Raw genomic sequence first — 18,667 nt, forward strand, 5'->3', positions numbered from 1 at the left:
TTTCCCTTCAACTTCTTCTTCTTGATCCTCTTTCCCTTCAACCTCTGCTTGATCATCTTCGCCTTCAGCTTCAGTTTCCACCACTTTTTCTTCAACTTTATCATCATCCTCACTGTTCTCCTTCTCTTCGTCACTGATTTCAGCCTCTTTCTCTTCACCTTCTTCTTCATCATTTTTCCCTCCAACCTCTTCTTCATCCGCTTCAATTTCTTTCCACAGTTTATCAGCTTGTGCTCTACATCTCTCCTTCAATTGCTTCAACTCATCAGTCTCACTCTCACTCTTACTCTCACTGTCTTCCTTGTCTTGCTCATCAGCCTCACTATTTTCCTTCTCTTTCTCATCCTCTTGCAGAGCATTGTCATCAACCTCTTTCTCTTCCCCTTCTTCATCATTTTTTCTCTCAGCCTCTTGCTCAGTATTCTCGATGTTATCGTTCTCTTTCCCAGCTTCTTGCTCAGCATTAGCTTTGTCCTTCTCAGAATTAGCTTTCTCCTTCTCTTCATATGTACCATAGTCCCACTGTCGAAAATTCATGTCTTCACCATGACTCGGCTCCACCTTACTCTCAATAGAATTTAGCTTGTCTTCCATTTTCTTAGCCCTTCTTCTCAAAATCCGCTGGTTCTTTTCAATATGACTCATCCTTGAACCTAGAGCCTCTAGCTTTGTCTTCACCGTTACGTGAAGTCCAACAAATCCTTCTCTCATGAACTCCAAAATCCTCTATTCCAGACCTTGCAACCTCGAATCTAAACCAGAATTAGAGGATGATCCTTCTGCAAACGTCACCTTTTCTTTGTCTTTATTTTTTGGCAACACTCCTCGTGCAGCTTGATCTAACTCATATAGCTCTTTCCACCAAATATTCTTCTGCTTCACATTTAAACAGTAGTTCCAAGTATCACTTGGGCTGCCCTGACGGTCATACTCTCGCTCCTCATCAATGATACGAGCCAGCATAATTTGCTCACCAATAGTTGGAACTAACACACTGTTGATAACCTGAAAATAAAACAATAAGTTAGATCAGTTAAATTTTATGTTCATCTAGCTTCTACTATAACTATATACATGTACCTTTGTGTCTCCAACCGCAACATATATGTCTTCCAAAGGATAACCCTTAAGACTGGACTTTGTAAACCGGCTCTTGCACATCCTTGGACAGTCTTCACTAGCGTCGTCTGAATAGATTCTAAACGCTTTCCCCAAATCCGGAATACACTCAAAAGCCAGAACCTAGTACATCCATTGTCACAGTGTCAGATTTCAATTATATAACAACTAAAAATTTACAAAACTATATGCTTTACCTCTAAAGGGATTATGAATCCAGGAAAGGCGCATGCCTCTTTCACTTCACCCTTCAGATTGTTCATCACGTGCTTAATCTCCTTATTGCATCCTCAAATGTTAGACGACCCCAGGGAAATGATCTGCAAGCATCTAAATCGTCCATCATCCTTAATATGAAGAGGTCTAAATGTTCAGAATCCTTCGGCTTTCCTCTGATAACCCGACCAAGAAAAAACAAGACAGTCATCTTCAATCTATCTGGACACGGTGGCATAGACAACATCTTCTGCTTCACATCGCTGATGGTGATCTTCTTTCTGTCATGGAAGTAATAATCCACAAACTTATAACCCCCCAACTTCTCGTAGTTTGGTGGATAATCACCGCAGTCTAAGCCAGAGATGAGGGCATGCTCCCTCATAGAATAGCGGATGGGTACACCATTAACCGCAAACCATGCAACATCATCTTCTGGAGTACAAATGGTGCGCAGGAGTAACATCCACATCCCCTGGAGCTTCAGGTTATCTTCGTCTGGCATGTGGAAGAAATGTCGAAACAGAGAATGGCTTGTGAACCATTCAGCCTCAGGCTTACCCTTGATGAGCTTTACTGTCTTGGTCACAGAGCACTTAGTTTGTATCTTGGAACTCTTGGGGAACTCACTGCTTTTGAAGTAGAACTCAAGGGGTTGCATTGGTTGCATTTCCTGCAATCAAAATACATATATACATGTTAGTAATGCTAGTAATACAAGAAGTACTAGTAGTACTACTAATTACTACTCAGCATTTCTCCCTAACAATAACAATGAATAGAAAATATATACCTCTCTTTCGGACCCCTCCTTTTCGGACCCTTCCCTTTCGGACTCATCTGAGGCTGAGAGCGATTCTACACTCAGTGCTCTCACTGGCTCTCTCACTGACCTACTCTTCTTACTCTTCTTACTCTTCTTACTCTTTTTACTGCTCTTGTGAACTCTCGGTTCCAGCTTTTTTGCAATTGAGTCCGGTTTTTGGATTCTAAGAGATTGACGACACCTTTCATTGGGGACTCCCTTTTGATTTCCCTTCATAACTTCCCTGTACAAGACATTACAACACTCAATGAAACTAAATTCAAACCGCAAAACAACAACATAACATCAACTAAGTTTCCCCAATACAATTTTATTAACAAAAATTAAATACAATTTATCACTCAAATCGGAAACACACAAAAAAACGCATCAGTCTACATACAGATTCGATGTAATATATACCTAAACAATAGATTTACCAAGTTTTTGTTTTCAAATCTACATACAAATTCGACCAAATAACAACCAAATAAAGGGAAACTAATCACTTACCACAAGGAACGAAGATGGAGCCTCGATTTCGACAAAGAAGGAAGAAAAAACGAACCGGTCTAGACTTTAGAGTTTCAGACAAGAGAGATAAAGAGATAGTTGAGACATAAACGAACAAGGAAGAACGAAGATGGATTTTCGAATTAGATGGAGAATGAACAAGGAAGAACGAAGATGGATACTCTAGGGTTTCAATCTCGATTTCGCAATAGAGAGTGTCGAGAGGGGAGAGACGACGAAAGGCTCGAAATTTGGAGAAGGGAATGAGTTGAGTCATTCAAAACGATATCGTTTTGGTTTAACTGGGTCGGGTTTTAGGGTTTGTTATGTGTGGGTCGGATCTTTCCGGTTGGATCTTGTAAAAATCTAATTTATGGTAGGGACAATCCGTCTTTAGCCACTTTTTCTATTTAAAAAAAATTGAAAAAGAAATCTATAATAGTAAAGGGGACTTTTCTCCCTTCTCATGCGTCTACCTCAGCAAAGTCATAGGGGCTTCTTCTGCCATGTGGCATCAAAAACAAGGTTCTGCCAAAATTCTGTTTCTTCACATTTGCCGGGCCTTTTAAGTTAACAATTATTTCTGTTAACAATTAACAAAAAAGCCCAAAGTCCTCTTAAGCTTATTAATGTACTTGGTCCAACTCCACCCAATACACGCCATTCTCCTTAGCCAACTTCTCTATTGCCCCCACTTGTGGTAGAGCCAATCTTCTATGGGCCTCTCAAATCTCTTATACCTCTATTGCTTTAATAAAACATGAATATCCGATTTTGCCCTTTTGTATTTTCGAAATTAATAATTTAAATCATAAAAAATTCGAAATTCAAATTTCAAATTTTCAAATTTTTAAATTTTCAAATTTTTAAATTTTCAAAATTTCAAAATTTCAAAATTTTCAAATTTCGGATACTACATTATACTGTATAGTTTTACTTAGTTGTACTGGGTTATACTTCGTTCTACTGGGTAATATTGATGTTAAGTTATACTTGAGTTATACTGAGTACTACTGAATGTAGTTATACCGAGTTATACTGAGTTATACTTAGTACTACTGAGTGTAGTTATTATACCAGATTATAATTAGTTATACTGAGTACTACCGAGTGTAGTTATACCGAGTTATACCGATTGTACTGAGTACTACTAAGTACTACTAGTACTACTACTAAGTTAGTTATACTGAGTTCGACTAAGTTCTACTGGTTATACTGCATAATACTAAGTACTACTGAGTTACTTATACCAAATTCGACTGAGTTAGTAATACCGAGTTATACTGGATCCAGATCTGAAGAAAATAAATAAAAAACACAAAACATACTTTGCAAAAGGGAACAAGAACAATAAAATTCAAAAATCATAAAACAAAACCCAGATCTATAGAGAACAATAAGAACCTTAATCATACAAAAACTCAGAATATTAATTTACAACCCTAAATCGAAAACATGAGGACAATAAAAACCCTAAATCGTGAGGCACCGCGGATCTGTTTCCATTTTTGTCCCCTTCAACGTCGCCACATCGAGGCACCGCAAATCTGTTTCTTCTTTAGGTTTTCAGATCTAATCTCAGATTCCACAGAGAACACTCTTCGCAATCGGATTTGATGTTGAAGAAAAAAGAAGAAGGAACAAGAAAAAAGAGAAGTTGCAGAGAGGAAGAGAGAAACCGTCGGGAGAGAGAGAAAGAAAAAGAAAAAAATGAGAGAGTAAATAAAAATGAATCTGGTTTTTAATATTTAGAGTTAGAAATGAAGGGTAAAAAATGTAATCAGCCAGCTTTTCGAATTAAAAATAATTCATAAAAAAATAATTTTTAGGAAGTTCCTTCAGAGATTGGATTTTAAGGGACAGGGGTAACAGAGGAGATGATTCCATTCTCCTTCTTCGCCGTCTTAGTTTCAACAAATCCCTAGATTAGCAACGACGATCTCATTGCTCTACTCTCCTGTAACCTGTAACGTTTTCTTCCTCATTCAATCCTAATCATAAAGTATTGCCATTAACTCTCTCCGTCGGGCTTTCCCACTACGTCGATCTTAAATATCATCTCCCATCGCAAAATCCCTAGTGTTATACTATAAATACAGAGTGCTTCACCATCTTCTATGAATGTAAAAAGCAAAGTTTGGAATGTTTGCTCAAAGAAATTTGTAGGTAAGATTCTGAGTATTGAGGAATCGAGATATGATGTTCCGTTTCTGTCATGATTTTTAATCCCTCTCTCTTAATGTTACTGTTCTTTGATATTCGGACCCGTGATCCTGATATAGTCATTTTTTATTTTGCATCTCGATTAATTCTTATATATATCTTTGGTTATGTTTTGGAAATGATCTGATTAGTGTGTAACGTTTTCGGTTCTTAGGCTTTTCACAATCGTAAAATACACCAGTCGAGTTTGCATGGGTGGTCAAGGCGAAAAACCAAGTTGTAGCAGGAATGATGCATCATCTGACCCTGGAGTGAAGCCATGGTTGACCTTCAAAGAGTTGCAGGAATTCAAGCCCCTACCATTAATCTTTCCGTTCTTGGCTGGAAAAAAGGGTATGACTATAGACATTACATATATTGTAATGTACGCAAGAAATAGATTAATCTTAGGAAATACTTTGATCATAAAAATTTGGGTTTATGGATCAGATGGCCATGAATCTGGATAGAGGAAAGTTCCAGGAGATGATCAAGAAGTGCAATACGTTTCTTTTGATCATGTCAAGACCATCTAACAAAGATCTAACTCATTGTTCCCTTATGAACTTCACGAGATTGTGCATAGTACTTTAGTATATTTGTAACGCAAAGTTCTTATCAAGAATAATAGAAGTTTGTACGTCACTGAACACCTCTAAAACTCAAGTTAAGAATATGTTCATCTGCTTATTATTTAAATAATTATATTTTTCTTCCGAGTTTAATACCAAATATTTGTCCATAATCGGCTAATCCGCAAGAAACTAAATATAAAGTTCGAATATTAACAGCAGTGCTGGTAGCAATTGTAAATTTTGTGGATGTTACTGCTGACAAGAGCTTTCTTTGGTGATTGGTCGCTTTTCGCCAACAATTTATATTATATTTGAAAATACATAATCATTAAAAGTGAATGAAAGTTAGTAACAAAGAGAGAAATGACCTTGCCGTTAAAAAAAAAAAAAAAAAAAGAGAGAAATGACCTTCCAAGTTCAAAAAGAGGAATTTGATTATCCATCAACACTACAATCGAATATTAAAGATTTGTTTTATCAAAAAATTGGATATATATTTTATATAACTAAAAGTTTATGGAGTGTTTCAAAACCAAGTGGCTTTGCTTCATATACCGAACTTGCCTTTAAGTAACCAAAAAAAAAACGAAATGAATTTTTTGCCCAAAAAAAAAGGTCATTGCTCAAAATTTTAACAATCTCACAGATTTCACAATGTTATGTCTTAGGCCTTGATTGGTAGAGCATTAGCATTAGCATTATGCTGTACATTATCCAATCAACAATTGTTAGAAAAGCATTTAGAGAAGCATTTACTAAATGCAAATGCTCTTCAAATGCTCTCTGGCCAATACTCTCACATGAAGCTTTTAGAAGAGCATTTGCATATATAATTTATAAAATTAAGGAAAATATATAATTAATTCTTTTATTTTATTTTATAATATCATAAAATTATTTTTATATCCCAAAAATACAATTTTGATTTCTAAAATTAATTTATAATAAAAATATTTTTTAAATAGTTTTTCACATTTAAAATATATAATTTAATTTATTTTAAAAGTGAAATATTATTTTAAAATATAGATATTTTAATTAAAAATTTTATTTTTAAATAATATTTTCGATATAAACATAATTTTTAAATTTTTAAATAAAATAAATTAATTTTATATCTTTTTAATTTTATATGTTAATATATTTATATATATATATATATTAGAAATATATTCATTTAAAATAATATATTAATATATTAATTAAAAATAAAATATATTATATATTAATTTTTATAATAATTTTAAAAATAAAGTATATTATATATTAATTTTTATAATAATTTTTACTGCTCTACCAATCATCCTATTAAGCAGTTTAGCAAAAGCATACAGCTCCTGCAGCATACTGCTTCTATAGCATACTGCTACTTTTAATGCTAATGCTCTGCCAATCAGGGTCTTACTAGGTGTTTTCCTGCACCATGTGCAGTGATAAATTTTTTAAAAGTTAAATTATATTTAAAATGAAATTTATTAATATTATATATTTTATTATTTTTGACTAATATTTAATATAAAGTTGATTATTTAAGCATAAAATTAAGAAAAAAATAATTTTCTTTATTTTAAATTACATTTAATAATATATATGTAATATATTTAAAATTCAAATCTTTGATAAATTTTTTATCTATTTATTTTGGTTAAATGTATTAAATCAACTTGTATAAAATTACTAAAAAACATATAAAAATTGTATAGTTATTAAAAATTATAACTAAACAATATTTATAAAATTTGTAGATATCTAAAAGAAACTAATGAAATTACGATTAACAATTTATTAATTTTTTAAAAAAGATGTAGAAAATTTTGAAAATATTAGTACTAAAAATTTTATAATTATAAAAATATAATTAAATAATGTATTTCGAAATTTATAATGCATATTTCAATATATTTATTTTAGTGATGATTTATGAATTATTACCATATTTTAAGAAGTTTAACAAAAATATAAATCAACATTAAATGTAATGTATTAGTTATTGTCATATTCTATAAAGTGTACCAAAAATATATGTCAGTAATAAATGTGATTGTCCATGTCATATTAACTATAAGTCATGTCATCAATCTTGTTAGCCATGTCATCATTTTTTTTTGTAAAAATGATTGTAGATAGGACATGTGGCAAAATCATTTCGCAAATATATAGGCTAGGGGACTAGGGGATTTTTAACAGTTTGAAAAACAACTTGCAGAGGTTCGGCTTCGTTAATTAAACTCATATTCAACCATAAACTGAAACTTAATATTTATTTGCACAATGATTTATCCTTTTTATGTAAAAAATCAGCACAATGATTTCAGTAGAGCATGTATGTGTTTGACATCGTGTTTGCAAGAATTCATCTTAGCAAATACGCTTAGCAACATTAAATGTTCAATGAAAAAATCATGGTCCCAGCTCTTAGGTTACATGTGAGGCTGAAAAATTCAGCATGATTCAAAGTTGAGTAGAGGAGTTAACGGAAACAAAAAAGGTGAAGGTGTAAGAATAATGAATTTTTTTTTGGTTTCAATAGCTCTTTCCATGGCCCATCATGCATTTTCACAACTTTGCAGGGAAGTCATCGATTGTCTCATGGACTGGCAAATCCTTCTTAACAAGAAATAAGAAAGTTGTGGAATCTGTTGGGTCCCTCCTAGATGGAGAGGACCAATTGGGGTGAACTTAAGAAATAATAATGTTCCCCCTTTGTCACTAGACTCACAATAATAGAGTTTAGAGAGAGAGACAAAAGAGAAAAAAGGAGAAAAAGAGAGAGAAGGAGAAAACTCGTAAGGTGATTTCAAGACTGGTTTTGGAGGATCAAACGGAACTTGATCGGGCTGATATTTTGTGGGAAGCTTCTTCAGTCAGTGGGTTAGAGGTTCACAGAAGGGATTTAGATTTCAACGGTTGGATCTTCTGTTGTCTGGGTTTTCTTGAAGCTGGTCGCCATAGTTCTTCAGCAGAACAGTCTTGGGTGTTTGGTAAATCCAACGGTGAGATCTTCTCTTATTGAGCTGAAATTTGGTAGAGGTATTGTCGACTTGTTTATCTTGGATTTGTACGGTTGGATTAGTTTCTGGAAGCCGGAATCTTTGTGAGCTGAGGTCGTTTGGTTGCTGCCGGTTTTGAAGCTTTGTGTTGCTCTCTTCTTGTTGTTGTTTGTGTTGGAGATAGCTCTTTGTAGCTAGACTCTCTGTTCTGTTCAGGCTGTTGAACAGGGAGGACGTGGTTGTACTCACAAACATTTATATAGTGGATTGTTGAGTGGACTACGGTCCCGTGGTTTTTCCTTCTCACATCGAGGAGGTTTTCCACGTAAAAATTGTGTGTCTCATTTACGTTTTCGCATATTACATCCCGCCATCGTCGAAGTATTTTCTTCACAGGTTCACACAAGGTCAGGGGAACACGACCATTAGTATTTCCGCTGCGCCGTGTGACTTTCCCCAACAGAGTGGTATCAGAGCTTCTGGTTTTAGAGCTTTGGTTTTGATAACTTTGGGTTGTTATTTGCTTGTGTGAAAGATGGAAAATATGAGCAGGATGATAAGCTTGAATGGTGCTAACTATCATCTATGGAAGGGCAAGATGGAGGATTTGCTCTTTGTTAAAGAATTCCATGTTCCAGTCTTCGAGGAGCAGAAACCTGAGAAGAAGACGGATGAAGAGTGGAAGCTGCAGCATCGCCAAGTGTGTGGGTTGATAAGGCAGTGGGTAGATGATAATGTGTTGCATCATATTGAGACTGAGACGGATGCTCGTTCTTTGTGGAAGAAGCTGGAGCAGTTATATGCTAGGAAGACCGGAAACAACAAGATGTACATGATCAAGAAGTTGATTGAGCTGAGGTATCAGGAGGGGACTCCGATGACAGATCACTTGAATGCGTTTCAGGGATTGCTCAACAAGTTGTCTGATATGGGCATCAAGTTTGATGATGAGATTCACGGTCTGTGGCTTCTCGGTACTTTACCGGACTCTTGGGAGGTTTTCAGGATGTCTCTTTGTAACTCCGCGTCGGAAGGTGTTATTTCGATGGATTCAGTGAAGAACAGTGTTCTTAATGAGGAAGCAAGAAGGCAGTCGAATGCTAGCAGTTCGCGTTCAGATGTCTTTGTTACTGAGTCAAGGGGGAGAAGTACAAGTAGAGATCCCAAGAGAGACAAGAACAGGAGCAGGAGCAAGTCTAATAGATTTGCTAATATGGAGTGCTACTTCTGTCATAAGAAAGGGCACATGAAGAAGGATTGCTGGAAGTTGAAAAACAAGCAGCAAGGAAATCAAGAAGAAAAGGTGGATCGGGTGACTCTCACCGAAGATCAGTTTCTCATTCTTCTTGAGGGTGATGCCATTAATGTCGCATGCCAGGACACCAGTTGGGTGATTGACAGTGGAGCTACTACTCATGCTACATCACAGCGGGATTTGTTTTCTACCTATACTACGGGTAATTATGGTTCTGTGAAGATGGGGAATGATGCGATGGCTCAGGTTGCTGGCATTGGTGATGTTTGCTTGGAGACTAGTCTTGGTACTAGGCTGGTGCTTAAGGATGTTAAGCATGTTCCTGATATTAGGATGAATCTGATATCGACGGGAAGACTTGATGATGAGGGCTATTTCAGTTTGCACGGTGGTGGTAAATGGAAGCTCTCTCGCGGTTCTTTGATTGTGGCTCGAGGTGAGAAGTCTTCATCTTTCTATTGGATGCAGGCTAAGGTCTCCAAAGATGTTGTTAATGCGGTGGAGAATGATAATGCCATGGAGCTATGGCATAAGAGACTCGGTCACATGAGTGAGAAAGGAATGGTTGTGTTGTCTAAGAATGAGGTGATTCCAGGAATCTCTGGTTTGCACCTACAGAAGTGTTCGCATTGCTTTGCGGGAAAACAACACAGGGTATCTTTCAAGTCTTCCGCACCTTCTAGGAAACCCGAGGTACTGGATTTGGTACACTCAGATGTGTGTGGTCCAATGAAGACAAGATCTCTTGGTGGCGCATCATATTTTGTGACTTTTATTGATGATCATTCAAGGAAGTCGTGGGTATTTCCTATGAGGACGAAGGATCAGGTGCTGGGATATTTCAAGCATTTTGTGGCATTGGTTGAGAGACAAACGGGGAAGAAGCTGAAGTGTATCCGCAGTGATAATGGTGGAGAGTATCTTGGACCATTTGATGCTTATTGCAAAGAGCATGGAATAAGGCATCAGTTCACGCCACCTCATACTCCACAGTTGAATGGGTTGGCTGAAAGGATGAATCGGACGATTGTCGAGAGGATGAGATGTTTGATCTCACAGTCAGGCTTATCGATGACTTTCTGGGCAGAAGCTTTGAACACGGTGGTTCATGTGCTGAATTTGTCACCAAGTGCTCCATTGGATGGTGATGTTCCAGAGAGGGTTTGGACTGGTAAGGATGTTTCTTACAGTCACTTGAGGGTCTTTGGGTGTAAGGCATTTGTTCATATTCCCAAGGTTGATAGATCGAAGCTTGAGATGAAGTCGCGGCAGTGTGTGTTCATCGGTTATGGTCATGATGAGTTCGGGTACAGATTTTATGATCCCGTTGAGAGGAAGCTCGTAAGGAGCAGAGATGTTGTGTTTATGGAAGATCAAACGATTAAGGACATTGACAAGTCCAAAAAGCCAACTCAGATTTTTGAGGGTTTGATCGATACAGAGGCTACTCCTTCTACATCGGTTCACGGTGAGGTTGAGGTTGAGGTTCAGGATAATACACCCAGTGCAGATGCTCCCGCACATGAAGATGGTAGTGGTGATCATGGTGACGATCATGGTGAGACACCAGCTGCTGAGAACCAACCTACTATTGTTAGAAGATCCGAGAGAGGTCTTAAACCGTCGACAAGGTATGATCCTAGTGAGTATGTATTACTTACTGATGGGGGAGAGCCTGAAAGCTATGATGAAGCTTTGGAGGATGAACACAAGGATAAGTGGTTTGGAGCCATGGATGAGGAGATGGATTCTTTTGAGGAGAACCATACTTTTGAGTTGGTGGAATTGCCTAAGGGCAAGAAGGCTCTGCTTAATAAGTGGGTGTACAGAATTAAGCATGAGGATGATAATTTGCCACCTCGACACAAGGCTAGATTGGTTGTGAAAGGCTACAGCCAAAAGAAGGGAATTGATTATGATGAAATCTTTTCTCCTGTTGTGAAGATGTCATCCATTCGGGTTGTACTTGGATTGGCAGCGAGCCTTGATCTAGAGGTTGAGCAAATGGACGTGAAGACTGCTTTCCTTCATGGTGATTTGGAGGAAGAGATCTACATGGAACAACCGGAAGGCTATGTGAAAAAGGGCAAAGAAAATTTGGTTTGCCGCTTGAAGAAAAGCCTTTATGGATTGAAGCAAGCACCAAGGCAGTGGTACATGAAGTTCAAGTCTGTTATGGGGGAGCATGGTTATGCAGAGACTGATTCAGACCATTGTGTATTTGTGAAGGTGTTCGGTGAGGATGATTTTATCATCTTGTTGCTGTATGTCGATGATATGTTGATTGTGGGCAGGAACATGGACAAAATTAAGGAGTTGAAAGAGCAGCTCAGTGAGTCCTTTGCCATGAAAGATATGGGTCCAGCGAAACAGATTCTTGGTATGAGAATTATTCGGGATAGAGGTGAGAAGCTGATTCACTTATCTCAGGAGAAGTACATTGAAAAAGTACTTAAGCGGTTTCACATGGACAAGTCTAAAGTGTTGAGTACTCCTCTTGCTCCACACTTAAGACTGAGCAGTCAACAAAGTCCGAAGACATATGCGGAGAAGGAAGATATGGCGAAGGTTCCGTATGCTTCTGCAGTGGGTAGTTTGATGTATGCCATGGTCTGTACAAGACCGGATTTAGCCTACGCCGTTGGAGTTGTCAGCAGGTTTCTCTCCAATCCGGGAAGAGAACATTGGAATGCTGTGAAGTGGATTTTGAGATATCTCAGAGGGACTTCTAATTTGAAGATTACATTCGGAGGTAAGAAGTCTTTGCTGGTCAGTTTCACTGATTCTGACATGTCTGGAGATGCTGATTCTAGCAAGTCTACTTCGGGTTACTTGGTAACATTTGCGGGTGGAGCTGTGGCATGGCAGTCAAGGCTGCAAAAGTGTGTTGCACTATCTACCACTGAGGCAGAGTTCATTGCCGCAACTGAAGCTTGTAAAGAGTTGTTGTGGATGAAGAACTTCTGTGAAGAGATCGGTTTCAAGCAAGAAAAGTATGTGTTGCTTTGTGATAGTCAAAGCGCTATTTGTCTCGGGAAGAATTCTACATTTCATTCGAAGTCAAAACACATTCAGAGGAGATATCATTGGATACGTGATGTGGTTGCTTCCAAGGAAGTGGAACTTGAGAAAGTTCATACGGATGATAATGGAGCTGATATGATGACGAAGTCATTACCGAGGGGGAAGTTTGAGGTATGCCGAGAGATAGCCGGAATGGCTGTCTCTTCCATCTAGTCGGAGGGGGAGTTTGTTGGGTCCCTCCTAGATGGAGAGGACCAATTGGGGTGAACTTAAGAAATAATAATGTTCCCCCTTTGTCACTAGACTCACAATAATAGAGTTTAGAGAGAGAGACAAAAGAGAAAAAAGGAGAAAAAGAGAGAGAAGGAGAAAACTCGTAAGGTGATTTCAAGACTGGTTTTGGAGGATCAAACGGAACTTGATCGGGCTGATATTTTGTGGGAAGCTTCTTCAGTCAGTGGGTTAGAGGTTCACAGAAGGGATTTGGATTTCAACGGTTGGATCTTCTGTTGTCTGGGTTTTCTTGAAGCTGGTCGCCATAGTTCTTCAGCAGAACAGTCTTGGGTGTTTGGTAAATCCAACGGTGAGATCTTCTCTTATTGAGCTGAAATTTGGTAGAGGTATTGTCGACTTGTTTATCTTGGATTTGTACGGTTGGATTAGTTTCTGGAAGCCGGAATCTTTGTGAGCTGAGGTCGTTTGGTTGCTGCCGGTTTTGAAGCTTTGTGTTGCTCTCTTCTTGTTGTTGTTTGTGTTGGAGATAGCTCTTTGTAGCTAGACTCTCTGTTCTGTTCAGGCTGTTGAACAGGGAGGACGTGGTTGTACTCACAAACATTTATATAGTGGATTGTTGAGTGGACTACGGTCCCGTGGTTTTTCCTTCTCACATCGAGGAGGTTTTCCACGTAAAAATTGTGTGTCTCATTTACGTTTTCTGCATATTACATCCCGCCATCGTCGAAGTATTTTCTTCACAGGTTCACACAAGGTCAGGGGAACACGACCATTAGTATTTCCGCTGCGCCGTGTGACTTTCCCCTACAGAATCCAAAGTCATCGTTGCAACTAACATCAACTCCAAATTCATTGGAGGTGAACCCCTTGCCTAATCTCGCTTGGGCAAGAAACTTCAGCGTATCACGAATCCAGATTTGATTTACCAAGTGAGGTGTTGATAAAAACGGTTTCTCACCTTATTGGATTAAAATTTCAATATATGGTTTACATTTCCGTAAACCAATATGTTTTTAAAATATATAGATGGTCTTCACATGTATAATTCAATACTGCTAAATATTTTCTGTAATTTCAATTTATTTTAAAATCCCCAAGCTGTCACTGAGCTTACGCTATCCTCAGTTGATTGGTCATGAGTAAAGTTACCATCGTCTCATTGAATCTTCTATTCTATCCATGAGAGGCCCTGCTGAGGTATCTGTTGGCATTGTGCCATCTCTAACTTGCATCTTTAATAGAAAATGAAGCAGAAACCTAACAAAGCATGCAATAACCATCTCTCCTTTGGTGTGGTTCTAATATTTCCAGGCTCATGCGATCTTTTTGAAGGATATGGACAAGTCTGTAATTGATAAGGTGATACATTCTCCCCTTCTGTTAGTAATATAGATATACTATCTCCAAGGTCTAATTTACTTTGGTCCATTATTATAGACGTATTGAACATGTGCATGAATTAAATCAAAACCTGACTATGAGGGTGGAGGAGACAAACGCGGCCATGGAGCCGTTGGAAAAATACGGGAGCGAAATAAGAAAGCAACACTGCAACTGGTGGACATAAGTGCAGTTACCTTACTTTGCTTTCTTCATGAAGCTTATCTAGCTCTGAGAATACCGACTGTTTTTCTTGGTTGTGGTCGGTGGTACGACACCAACAAGACCTCTAGGTTGTGTTCTAAGACGATCTAACGTTGTCTTCATGTCGCGACGTTTTATTAAAACATCACTCTGCTGCCTCTTTGTTTGTGTTTGTTTTTGGCTATCACCTTTATATGCACAGTCCTTGACATATTTGTTTAGTTATGTAGGGATCTTTACTCTTTTCGTGCTAAATCCTTTTACTATTTGTGAAAAACCTCTTTTTATTTTATTCGAGCTCAAACTAACTAAAATCAAACGGTTATAAGCAATGCTATCTCTTTAAGCAAATGATTAAATTCATCTACTTTATTTGATACATAGTTAATTACTTATTTATCTTAGGCTAATACTTCAAATTAAAGCCCCACAACTATTATGTGCTACACCAATATCAATTATTTCCCAAATTTACGCTCACCACAGAGAAAAAAAAACGCTTCTTCTTTTTTTTGCTAAGAATGTAAATATCATTTCAAAAAAAGAACGTTGAAGTTTCCAAAGTGTGATTAACAAAAAGAGTAAACCCTCTAGACTTGATTTCATGGCAAAAATGGTAAAAAAACATGAAATCAAAAGCAATCCCCTGTATATTATTTGAGAAGCATTATAACTTCTTTTTGTAGTCACATGTCATCACTAGAATGATTATTAGAATCATTAAAGAAATATGTTTGTCCATCTAATTATATAATAAGATTTTTATTAAACTAACAATAAATTCATCATTAATGTACTTTATTATTTCCTTAAATAAAATTTACGGAATTGTCTAATGTGGCTAAAGTATATATGACAATTAATGATTTTGAATAATAAAGATTTGATAAAAAATAGTCTATCTTCTATCATATTTGTTTAATTTTAAACTATTAAATAAATTAAACAACCACAATAACCATATAATAAAAATTTAGATTTTTATGTATATGTTATATTTTGAATTTTTACAAAACGGCTATAAATTACCATAACTGTTAAAAGTCTCACATTTAATTTTATGATCCATGGTTTAAATTTTTTGTTATGACAAAATACAAATGATTACAAAAATTATATAAGTAAAAAGTCTAATTTAATTAATTATTAAGATTAATATATATATATATATCGTTTTAAATTAAACTATAAACCATATAAAATACAGTATTTTAGTTTCAAAATTAACTTTGAACAATTGTTTTGATAAAAGTTTTGAACGATCATTGACAACTTATATTTTTTAAATTATAAATTACTAAAACTATTAATCCCACAATGAAAATTTTGTTATGAGTAATTTAAATTTTTTTCTATAAAAGATACAAATGATCAAAAAAACAATATGAGTAGAAATCATCATTTAATAGACATTAATATTAAAAATATACTAAAATATATTATCTATGTTAGTACATTTAAATTTAATAACATATCCTATCAAATATAAAAAAAATATTTTTTGGATTAATAAAATTGATTTATATGTTCGCACCAATTTAATTATATATTTAATAGTTACTAACTTTTAATTATTTAATATATATTTATTATTTCATAATATGTAAAAATATTTAATACATAAAATAATTTATATATATAATGTTGATCTCGCGCAAGGCGCGGATCTTAACCTAGTCGATATTATAACCGTTCAGCTTGGTAGCGAACATGACTATAATAGCGATACTAACTTGAAGCGCTTGAAATGAGTAAACACAATAGGTCAACTATAAACAAAACACATGTCCACCATGAAAAGATTTCTACAAATTTCAATGAAGATCATCGCATCACAATAATACAATACTCTCACATCCACCCAACGTCAAATACATTTCAAATAAAACAAGAAATCTGCAAAACTCATTACACATATGAATAGCACAAATGGCCAAAAAAACCAACGCCACTAGTTATATTTTAATAAAGGGATAAAAGGGGATTTTTAGGGGGTAGATGGTATATGGAGTTATCCTCCTTAAATTATCTGCCTTTCTGAGTGTAAGTGAGTCGTATTCGAATCTGGTTCCGCACTCAGCTGGGTGTTCGTTTGATCGATGCTTTTACCTTCTGGGTTCTGCTCTGTTTACAAATTGCAGAAGAGAGGACTCTACTCTCACTTCACCTAGGCTCTTCCTCTACAGGCTTTAAATCAATTCGAGTCATGGCTTCTACTGGAGTTGTGGCGAAGGCTGGCTACTCGCTCGACTTCATCAGGACCAACCAATGAGCCTGTTGATTGGCTCCATTCTAATCTTAGAGAGCCTGCCTGATTTGAAGTTGAAGGTGACTTCCCTTTGTTTTCTTCAAAACTTTTGTCTGTTGTTATACTTAAATGTACCTGTTTCGGTGCTGTTCAGGTTTTGGATGCGCGTCATGTCATGGTACATGCCTGATGAGCAGAGGAATCCGATCCAAGAATATCAGGTTAGCATTAGCGCAAATACATTGTTTGATAAGAAGCTCTTGTGTTATATTCGTACTAGTAAAGAGAAAGACAAAATTTTTAATGACTTGATCCTAATGGACTACTTTGTTTCTCTCCTACCTACAGGTTGCTCATATTATTCCCGGTGCCCTCTTCTTTGATTTAGATGGAATATCAGATCGAACAACAAGTGTAAGAACCACTATCTTCTCCTTTTACTGACGATTGTAAATGTCATCTAGTATTTTATTGTGCTGCCATTTCCTTCGTAAGATGAGAACATCTTGACTCTTTTCCGTTGATATCATGCTATTGTAACTTTCCATGTTGTGTACCCTCCCCCTATTATACTTGTTTATTATGAGTTTCTTTGTGTGCTATAATAAAGGCGACCATCTAATATGATAACATCAATGTCTGGTACATACGTTACCGTCTAAGGAAGCTTTTTCTGCCGGCTGTTCTGCTCTTGGAATTATTGATAACAATGATGGAGTTGTTGTTTATGATGGGAAGGGGATGTTTAGTGCAGCCCGTGTATGGTGGTGAGTTATGGCTCTCGTTATTTATTCTTTTGCTTTGTTCAGTTTTTCTTAGCTGTGTGGGTTGTATTCTCTACTACTCTAAACCTGTAGGAAGTTCCGTGTTTCTGGACATGAGAAAGTATGGGTGCTCGATGGAGGTCTACCGAGATGGCGTGCTTTGGGTAATGCTATTTTTAAAGCCAGTGCTGCAAGTGAGGCTATTAAGAAAATCTATCAAGGACAAATTGTCAGCCCAGTAACCTTTAAAACGAAGTTTCAGCCACACCTAGTGTGGACGCTTGATCAGGTTGGTATTTGCTGAACAATATGAAGGATCAGACAAATCAACACATAGACGCTCGTTCCAAAGCGAGGTACTGTGATTTGCAAACTGACGAAATGCTTTTGCTAGATTTACGCTTTTTACACAGGTACTGCTCCAGAGCCTCGTAAGGGAATACGAAGCGGTCATATCCCTGGAAGCAAATGTGTCCCTTTTCCTCAGGTAACCTTGAAAGGGCCCTCTTATCACAGACTCTAGAAAATTTGTTTTCTCCAGAGTTAATATGTGATAAGTTTCTCCTTTCTTGCAGATGCTTGATTCTTCTTCTCACACACTCTTACCAACAGAAGACGCTGAAGAAATGATTTGAACAAGAAGATAAACCATTTTATATCAAGTTGAAGAACCACTTTCACAATCTTATTTTTTATAAAGCAGTCCTAAGATCTCTAGGCTTATCACTGGACAAGCCTATAATGGCCTCGTGTGGCACTGTCGTAACAGCTTGCATCCACCAGTTTTGTTTGAGATTATGTATAAGCAGTGGAGGTGAGACTGACTTGGTTGCTTGCTCTGTGAGGGGCTTCATCGGCTGGGGGAAACTGAAGTGCCAGTGTATGATGGATCGTGGACTGAATGGGCAACAGAACCAGACTTACCCATGGAAGGTGAAGGTGAAGGTGAAGGTGATGAATCTTCTTCATGAAAGTCCTAACAAAAGCCACTTATTCACTTATGATTGGCTTGAACTATCAAACATACCATTAGTCTGTGTTCTCTTTCGAATAAATCAGCAAACTTAAGTTTGTTTATCCTAAAACATAAAACTCGAAACCATTACGTTCAAAGTACAGTAAAGTCAGTATTATGGCG

The 18,667-nt window shown here is 36.7% G+C and overlaps 1 protein-coding gene across 2 annotated transcripts; it reads left to right on the plus strand.

The window, feature by feature from the left end:
• The first annotated feature begins 16,361 nt into the window (after nucleotides 1–16,361).
• Nucleotides 16,362–18,642, plus strand: LOC106381467 (thiosulfate/3-mercaptopyruvate sulfurtransferase 1, mitochondrial). Of its 2 annotated transcripts, none has more exons than XM_022696248.2 (7): nucleotides 16,362–16,845; nucleotides 16,920–16,986; nucleotides 17,114–17,179; nucleotides 17,429–17,532; nucleotides 17,623–17,818; nucleotides 17,943–18,016; nucleotides 18,105–18,642. In XM_022696248.2, the coding sequence occupies exons 2-7, from the start codon at nucleotides 16,927–16,929 to the stop codon at nucleotides 18,157–18,159; spliced, it is 555 nt and encodes a 184-aa protein (XP_022551969.1). In that variant the 5' UTR covers nucleotides 16,362–16,845; nucleotides 16,920–16,926; the 3' UTR covers nucleotides 18,160–18,642. The 2 variants fall into 2 exon arrangements, with proteins under 2 accessions (XP_022551969.1, XP_022551968.1); XM_022696247.2 differs by having other exon boundaries at nucleotides 16,477–16,845; nucleotides 17,924–18,016.
• Nucleotides 18,643–18,667: the final 25 nt, after the last annotated feature.

The sequence above is a fragment of the Brassica napus genome, chromosome C2, assembly GCF_020379485.1.
Source record: "Brassica napus cultivar Da-Ae chromosome C2, Da-Ae, whole genome shotgun sequence".
NCBI classification, from domain to species: domain Eukaryota; kingdom Viridiplantae; phylum Streptophyta; class Magnoliopsida; order Brassicales; family Brassicaceae; genus Brassica; species Brassica napus.